This window comes from Octodon degus, unplaced genomic scaffold (genome assembly GCF_000260255.1).
Source record: "Octodon degus isolate 3935 unplaced genomic scaffold, OctDeg1.0 scaffold00147, whole genome shotgun sequence".
NCBI classification, from domain to species: domain Eukaryota; kingdom Metazoa; phylum Chordata; class Mammalia; order Rodentia; family Octodontidae; genus Octodon; species Octodon degus.
The window spans coordinates 1853878-1863361 of NW_004524723.1; the positions used below are offsets into that span (position 1 = coordinate 1853878).

General features: G+C 39.1%; 1 protein-coding gene across 1 annotated transcript in view; it reads right to left on the reverse strand.

Annotated features, from left to right (window-relative positions):
- Scn11a (sodium voltage-gated channel alpha subunit 11) overlaps positions 1–8763 on the reverse strand; it is a 145955-nt gene extending 137192 nt beyond the window's left edge. Inside the window, exons 1-3 of the mRNA XM_023702198.1 lie at positions 8497–8763; positions 5997–6115; positions 4649–4741 (exon numbers count right to left, since the gene is read on the reverse strand). Of these exons, the coding sequence (XP_023557966.1) occupies positions 4649–4741; positions 5997–6115; positions 8497–8763 (479 nt within the window). The remainder of the gene's footprint in view (positions 1–4648; positions 4742–5996; positions 6116–8496) is intronic.
- Between the last annotated feature and the right edge of the window lie 721 nt (positions 8764–9484).

Here is a 9484-nt window from a genome sequence, read left to right on the forward strand (position 1 = left end):
ATTCCCCTATGATGAATGTTATCACTATGTATATATAAAATGTACCAATAAAAAAATTCAAAGAAAAAATAAAAAATAAAAAAACTATAGTGGTATGGTTTGTATCTAGTTGTTCCCCCACAAAGCCTCAGGCAGCTGTGGAGTGGCTTCTAGAGTTTGTGATTAATTCATGATCCAATGCTGTGATTATGGGTGTGAGTGCTACACTCAACCTGCGGCAGACAGCCTAGATGCAATATAAGGAAGAGAGAAAGGCTCGCTCACTGCTGCTGCCATTGTTGCTCCTCTCTTTTTCTCTTGCTGTTTTGCTGTTTTCTGCCACCATAAGTCGCTGCCCTCTGTCATGTGCCAGTTTGCCTTTGAGCCAGCTGAGTATGGCCTGAAACCTCCAGTAACTGTTAGCTAAATAAACCTTTGCTTCCTTAATTTTGGGTGTCAAGTATGTTGTCCCAGTAACAAGAGGAAAAGTAACCAACACATATGGGAAGCAGAAGTGATCAATGAATACAGGCCGTTAGAGCTAGAAGAGGGCGCTATAGTTGGTAATCAATTAATGACACATACCTTTAAAATAAAAAGAGAAAATGACATGGTTGAATACCTCTTATCTTGGTCTTCTAAATGTGTATCATTTCTAATGTCTTATCAATTATTATACTCTTTAAAAATGAATTAAAACAAAAAACACAAGGAAAAAGTTAAGATTTCTTAAAAGCAAGTGTCAATATTCAATTACTTCTCTGATCTTACATAACTATATCTGTTAATCTGAGCAACAGAGATAATAAAAAATAGATAATATAACAATCATTATTAGCTATTCTTGTTCTGAAAATCTGCAACATATGTATTATTGTATGTCACCTTGTCTTTTTTTTCTACTTGTTGCTTCTGTTTTTACTCGTTTAAAATAAAATTAAATTAAATTTTTAAAAAAGAGAGAAAATGAAAAACGGACCCAACAGCTGCTAGGTGATGCAAAGAGAACTAATCTAAGATTAACTAGAATTTGTGAAAAATCTTATTAAGCCAAAACAAAGGGAAATAAAAGCTGTTGTTAGAAATAATGGAATCTTTCCAAAAATGGAAACACAATTTAACATACAGATAAATGAGGCAAAATGGCCACTCCAAGACACCTCATAACCAAAATACCAGAAATCCAAGACAAGAAGAGAATCTTAAAAGTTAAGAGGAAAAAGCAACAAAAGGCTGATAAAGGAAAACCAATGCATACTACAGCATACTTCTCAACACAAGTCTTAAAGACAAGGAGATGCTGTAGTGAAGTTGTTTTAAGCCCTCAAAGAAAAAATCATCTCACATGATGATCAATTAAATAGATGGGAAAGAAAAGTAATTGGCAGGAGAAAAATAAGCCAATGACAAGAATAAGTTAATACCTGTCAGTTATAACCATCAATGTGAATGGTCTCAATTCACCAGTCAAAGGCACAGATTTGCACAATGGATCAAGAAACAAGACCTAATGTTGTTTCATACAAGAAACACACTAAGCACAAACAGAAATTCATAGACTAAAAAGGATAGAACATACTATTCCATGCAACAGGAATTTGTAAACAAGTTTATTTCAAATAAAGTGGACCTTAAGCAAAAACTGACCAGAAGAGGCAAAGGTCACTACATATTGGTTAAGGGAAGTAGTCAACTGGAAGGGAACCAAATTCACTTTAACAATTGGATTTAATACATGCACACAAAGCATTACACCTAACAACAACAAAATACACAATCATCTTAGCTGGACATAAAATTTTCTCCAAAACAGACCACATGTTAGCCCATAAAGCATGGTTAAGTACATGTAAAACAATCAAAATTATCACATGTATATTATCAGATAATAATTCAATGAAACTAGAAGTCAGTGGCAAAAGAAACCACAGCAACTGCACAAACACACTGACTCTTCAATAATCAGTGAGTCACAAACTGGGCGTGGTCACACACCTGCAATCCCAGCACTAAGGGAGGCTGAGACAGGAGGATCACTACAAGTCAGAACTGCAAAACTGAGTAGTGGGACCTTAACAAAAAACAAATAATCAATGAGTCACAAAGAAATTAAATAAGAAATATAATAATCCCTAAAACTAAATGATAATGCCAGTACAAAGTATCAGAATTTATGGGACACAACAAAACAATCTGCAAAGTTTATAGCTATAATGTCCACATTAAAAAACAGAGTGTGCCCAAATAATTAACCTAGTGATACACCTTGAGGTCTTATAAAAAGAGGAAGAATCAAACCAAAGATAGTACAAGAGCAGAAATGATAAAGATCAGAGTAGAAATTCAAGTTGAGACCAAAAATTACAAAGAATCGATGAGTTTAACTGATTATTCAAAATGGACAAACCCTTAGCCAATCTTAGCAAAAATAGAAAGAAAAGAAACAATGCAATGAGAAAGGAAAAAGTGAAGTCACAAATGGGCATTGCCAAAATCTAGATTATTACCAACTACTTCACAAAACAGTATGCCAATAAATTGGCTAACTCAGAAGAAATGGCAAGTTTCCTAGTTACATATGGTAGGTTGGTTGGTTGTTTTGGTACGAGGAATCAAACTTGCAGGGCAGGTGCATATGCTGCTGAGCTATCTCTCTGGCCTCTCTTAGTTACATATGAATACATAACTGAACAACAACAAAAAAATTTAATACTAAATAATCCAAAAATAGGCAAGGAAATTGAATTTAGAAATATACCAACTAAGAAAAGCTCAGGACTTGATAGATGCACCACCAAATTCTATAAGAATTTCAGGAAAGACCTATTGCTAATACTCCTCAAACTCTTTAATAAAATAAAAAAGGAAGGAGTATTCCCAAAGTCATTCTTGGAAGCTAGCATCACCTTCATTCCAAAGTCACACAAGGATCCAACCTAAAAAAATAAAACAGAAAACAATAGGCCATTATCTCTAATGAACACAGATACAAAAACAATCAAGATACTGGCAAACAGGATGTAGCATATCATCAAAAAGATCATAAATCATTATCATGTTAGCTTTATCAAAGGGATACAAGGATGTTTCAAATAGACAAATCAGAAAGTGTAATCCATTACATAAACAGAAGGACAAAAATCACATGATTATCTCAATCAGTGCAAGAAAATCCTTTTACACAATCCAACATCCATGCATGACAAAAAACCTGAAAACATAGGTACAGAAGGATTTTATCTCAATCTGATAAAAGCATTCATGACAAACCACTTAATCAGCTCGATGAAATAAAGATAAAACAGATAAAGACATACACATAGGTGAGGACTTTCTGAACAGAACCCCAACTGCACAAGAAATACCATCAAAAATTAACAAATGGGATTGTATCAAACTTAAAAGCTTTTGACAAACAAAAGAAACAACAAGAAGAAGAAACAATCTACAGAAAGGGACAATATTTTGCCAGCTACTCTTTGGACAAAAGACTAACATCTAGAATATAGAAAGAACTCAAAATATTAGGCCCTTTCAAAATAAATGGCCCAATCAAAAAATGGGCAATTGAAATGAATAGATACTTCTCAGCAGAAGAAATATACATGGCAAACAAATACATGAAAAAAATTTCAGTATCTCAGGCCATTAAAGAAATACAAATTAAAGCTACACTGAGATTTCCTCTTACTCCAAAAAGAATAGCTATCATCAAGAAATCTAACAATTGAAAGTGCTGGCAAGGACATGGAGAAAAAGGAATCCTAACATTGCTGGTGAGAATACAAGCTACAACAACCACTATGGAAATAAGTATGGAGAGTTCTCAAAAACCTAAAATTAAAAATTTCAACCAACTAAGCTATACCTCTTCTAAGTGTCTTCCCCAAAGAATTAAAGACATCTTATGTGTACCCATATTTACAGTAGCATAACTCATAACAACTAAATCTTGGAAGTGGCCCATCCATCCATCAACAGATAAATGGATAAAGAAAATATGATATATAGATAAATTTGAGTCGTTGTCAGGAAAATTAATGTACCTTGAAACCATAATTCTTAGTGAAATATGTCAAACACATAAGATTAAATATTTTATGGTTCCTCATATAAGAAAGAAACCGAAGGAGAAATAAAGAGCAAAATAAAAGATAGGTAAGAGATAGAACTTTTGCAAATGAGCAGCAGATCTAGAGACAGATGGCATGGAGGTCAGGAGAGAGAGAGGTGGGAAGAAACAAAGAGAAGGGCAAGTAAAAAGGATTAAGAAGTGATACGACTATAACAATTCTCCAAAATGAATGTATTTGTTATGTACCACAGGCATGTACTGATAAAAATAAACAAAATCATAGTATCGTCATGTGGTTAGGCAAACTTTGCTAAGGATCCCAAAGATACTGGTTTCTCTGACACTCAGTATATATACTCAAAGTAAAAAGTACTTTAGGAAAAAAGTATGTGCAAAAATAAAACTAACTCTGCCAGCATTTATGTTGTGAAAGTGAGACTCTCTCTCCCTCTCCCTCCCTCCTTGTCCATCCTACTCTTCCTTTTTCTCCCACTCCTGCTCCCTCCCCTTCTCCTCAAATGTAGCTATAATTCTTATTGTTTCAGGCATATTTGTTGAAGACCTCAGGATAGGTGAATGAAGGAAAATACTTACTCAGAAAGGTCAGGCTTGCTTTCTTTAGCACCAGCCATAGCCATGAACAAACAGTTGACCACAACAGTGCAGATGATGAAAAAGCTGAACAATGTGACCATGGCATTAAGGCACACTCTGCAGGTCAGCACATGACACTGGCTAGTGGGTGCAGGCTATTACTGTAATGGGGCCTCCTGGTTGTCTTTTCCAGAGGTGCACCTATTCTCTGAGAGTTGACTAAAAACAACTCATTCCTATCTCTTCTGGAGAATACCTTCCTGCTGAATGGCAACTTCCCACATTCCTTTCTACATGTCTAGCTCATACATATGACAAAAATCTGATTCCTTGCATCGAAGTTGGACAACTCTTGTCTCATCCTGCTTGCCTCTGTCCTCAGAGAACCTTTTTCCACTAACCACTTAAGTAAGAACCTCCACTCCCAGGCCCACTTCCCAACCTCCAACCCACCCTAGCTAGTTATTCATTATCATTCTCCTTGATGTTTTTCTTTTTTTTTTTTTTTTTTCTAGAACTGGGGATTGAACTCAGGACCTTGTACTTGCCAGGCAAGCACTTACTCTACTGTGCTATCTCCCAAGCCTCTTCTCCTTGATGTTTTATTAGGCCTACTAATCCATGTCTTTTTCACCTGTACAAAATATCTAGCATTTCTTGCAATATCCTTCACACCTTAAAAACGCTTAATAATTCTTCTTTATCCCTTAAAAGTCAGTCTGCAAAAAGGTTGGCAAATCATACACATTTGTGAAAATAGTTGATATTGGAGCAGAAGAGAGATACAGATGTTACAAAAAAGAGGTTGCTTCCCCTCTCCAAAAGAGGGAGTGATTCTGTACTATACTGACTTCTTGCCAAGTAAGAATTCAGACCTACCCTTGGCAGAAGTTCAATTTTCAAGTGAAGTTAGAAATATGAACTGTCTGTGTTAGAAAATGTTTCCTAAGTGTTTTAAACACTGTGTGGGCCCAACACAATACATTCATCCACTCAAACGGTGCACAGGCCTCTCTGTTCAAGTATCCGTTTAGATGTTCCTTTCTCTAAGAAGTCAGCCTACCAGCCTCACTGTCTCCAAAGCACAGCAGGGCCTTTCTTTCTCTTCATGCTGCCACCTCCCCTCCATACTATAGAAACTGCCTGCCTACACATCATCTCCTGAAGCCAAGGGTCTCACAACAGGGTACCACACTATGTTCACAGCCAGCATCAGCACAGCGCCTGCCACACAGTGGCACTCAGCTAGTACTTGGTGAAAGAATGAGAATTGGATCCTGTTTAGCAAACACGTGAACCCCCAGGGCTTGTGCACTTTTCACATGACCAGGACTTAATAAAAGGATATGAATGGACCAAGATTCTAATGGCTAAACTCCTGATGGGATTGAAAGGCCCAAAAATGAACAAGGCACGCTTGGCACTGAAGCGGTAGATTGTTCTCTTCTTGTTCAACACCATAAATGTCTGCAGAAAACCAAACACAACAGAAATTAAGTGCAACAGCAAAATATTTATTAGTTCATTTAGAGAATCATAGGTTCAGTCCTAGCTTAGCATATAATGAGAACTGTCATTCCCGGTTGCAGAATTGTCATTCTGAAGCCTCAGGTACTTTCTAAAAAGCTAACCTGTGACTCTGGAGCCCAGTGGCTCCCATCACTATTACCACCACTATTACCACCACCATCACCACCACCACCACCACCATGACCTGTGTCTCAAGGTAAGTGCTGGAATGTGAGCTACTTATCTGCTAGGATATTCTGAAAGAACCAGATATGAAAACATAGAAAATAGGGTATGGAGTAATAACTGGGAAAAAGCAAGCCCTTAATATTGAACTTCATGATGTGCCTTTGTGAGGATTTCGAAAGAATTTTAAGAGATGAAAATTGGGGGGGAGTTGTATTTATTTATTTAATACAGGGTCTCATGACACAGTTCAGACACATAGTGATCCTCTTGTCTCAGCCTTTCCAGCACTAGGATTACAGGGATGTGTCACCACACCCAGTTTCAGGGCTGGCACAGTATGCCTGGGATTCCAGGACTGGCAGAGCACGCAGTACAAGAGATTGAATTCAGGTCCTTGCACTTGCCAGGCAGGTGCTTAGACTGCCAAGCTATCACCCTAGTACTGAAAATTGGGTTTAGAGAGTCACATTAATGTATTATTTTAAACTACTATTTGGCATGATAAAAAAACTTTATAAGGATTCTTAATATAGAAAGGGATTTGGAGAGTCCATATATAGTTACACTGCAGGCTTCAGCAGTTCTACATAATGTAACCAATATATTCTAATCTTTAAGATCTTTCAGGAAAAAATCACCAAGTGTCTTGGACTTATTCTCCCTTTCTTCCCACCCTCATATATATTGGGGCAATTAGTACTTAACTAGTGGAAGAGGTGAGTGCTTCCCTTACAGAAAGCATTTGGAAATGTGTGTGTGTTTTTGGTCTCCTGACACAATTCCTAGGGGCTCTACTGGCTTCTGGTGGGTAGTTCAGGGATGCCAAGTACAGAACAGACCTGCCAAATCATCACTGTCCCACCCAAATTGCCCACTGAAGAATACCAAGCTTGTGCTTGTGTCTACCCACAATGTGTTCCCAAACTCTCAGAATGGAGCAACTCCTGGACAATAACTTGTCTCTCATGGCCTCTAAAATCAGGGCTCAGACTTCCCTTTTTTTCCATTTAACTGTGATCTGGCTCTCCTCTTAAGTGGTCCCAAAGCTGTCAGTTACAAAAGCCTTCACAGGGTAAAACGTTGTCCTACTTGAGCATGTGGCCCAGCATGCTCTCAAAGAGGAAGAAGAGACCTTGGCAACATGCACAAAAGTAGTGGAGCAAGTGCTCTCCTGACTCAGAACAGCAGCCACCATGGATTGTCAACCTTCTTTCAATGAGTTGCTGGAATACACTGGTCTGAGAGCATCTGGCTCTAGAGCAAAATGTGGATAGGATTATTTTTCTTGACCTCCATAGGAAAATTAAATGGCTCATAGGGTTGTTAATGCTGTTATTATAGAAAGAGCATGAGTTTGAGCCCCAGCTTCCTGTCTTACTGGCTGTCTGACTGGTATAAGCACCTCTCACCAAGGGTGCCAGCCTCAGATGAGTGTGTGGAGCTCAAAACAAGTATTATGTCTTTTGGTTAAAAGGGAAGACCAGCTGGGGAGATACAATGCAACAGCCTCAGAGACTTGAACAGCCCGTCCTTCTAGGACAGTCTGAAGCATGCCAGGTACTTCCTAGACCCTGGGTCCCCTATAGGACATAGGCACAAAGAAGCGTCTCCCAGTCAACTCAGTGCTAACAACTGCGCCAACAAGTCTGTGAGCTCTGGATCATAAGGTCGTAAGATCTGGATCATAAGGAGAAACACTAGAATATTTTTCCTCCCTTGTCTCTTTTCCCCTTGTTTATTCCTTCCTTCCTCTCTACACTCAGCTCCCTTTATGTCCAATTTTAAGGGCATGCAAACCAGGTATGCTTTCTCACTTTGTAGCTCAGGCTGGTCTTGAATTCATGGCAATCTTCCTGCCTCAGCCTCCTGAGTGATAGGATCACAGTGGTGCACCGCTATACCCGGCCCTCTCTATTCTCCTTTTAATCTGTTTGTTGTACCTTGACCTTCTCTTCTCCCTCAACACATGGATCAGGGAGAGAAAATGGGAACTTAAAGGGCTTCTCAAGACTATGAAGGCAATAACATGGAGCAACAGCAAAGGCAAGGCACAGCCCACTCTCTATGAAGCCCAAGATTAGTATTTGGTAGACCTGTAAGATCAGTTACAACTGAATGACTGGAAGATCTCCATGTGATCACAAAATTACCTTATGATTTCTGTAGAATGGGTCCAAATCTTCCAGGGGCTTCCCTACCAGCTCAGGGGGAATGTTGCCGTAGAGCTTAGGCAACTTCCTGGAGGCCTTTAGGTCAAGCTGAGGTCGAGGTGAGGGTGTCGATACTGTCTTGTCTTTGGACTTCTTTTTCTCCTTTTGGATCGCTATCCGCTTTGCTATTGCAGCCAGCGAGTCTGCGGTGAAGGGGCGAAAATTCCGCTCATCTGGGAAAATCACTGGGTAGCACCTGTCATCCATCTTCAGCCTTCAGAAGGAAACAAGCCACAGGTTCTTAGACTTCTCTGACGAGGTACAAATGCACTTCTCCCTCAGGGTTACTCTGGATAGATAGTGTCCTGGGAAGCTACAAGGGCTGAAGCTGAGGTTGGAGGGCATAGGTATTGACTGGCAATAATGTGGATCAGAAGCGACTACCACTGTGGGTACAGCAAAAACTCTGGGCAGAGATAGCACCAAAGCAGTGTGTCATTTCCAGAGGCCTGGGAATAGATAGGAAGCTGAATTCAAAAACAAGTGAGCAGAAGAAGCCAAGTCTCTAAGGCTAAGCATAGCATAGAGCAAGACAGTAAGGCTGAACTGTGACTGGAGGCTTACCACAGCAGACAGGTGGCCAGCACGTTGCAAACAGGAGGGGAAAGAATAGGTGGGCTATAGCCATTTAGTTTTTGCAAAAGCAAAACTATTCGTGCACATGTCTTTTTTCACATTGATCAACAAAGTTCTTGAAATGTACTAGAATGAAAGCAAAAGAGCCATAAACAAAAAGGTGAAAGTTGATGCTAACATCTATAATCCTACACCAGCTCTCTTACCTCTGGAAGCCAGACCCTCACAAAGTGAGACTGCAAGAAAGCAAAAATAATTTCCTAAAAATAGGGCCAGGGAGATGGCTCAGTAGGATAAGCGCTTGACTGGCAAACGCAAGGATCTGAGTTCAATCCCCGGTTCCACCTAAAAA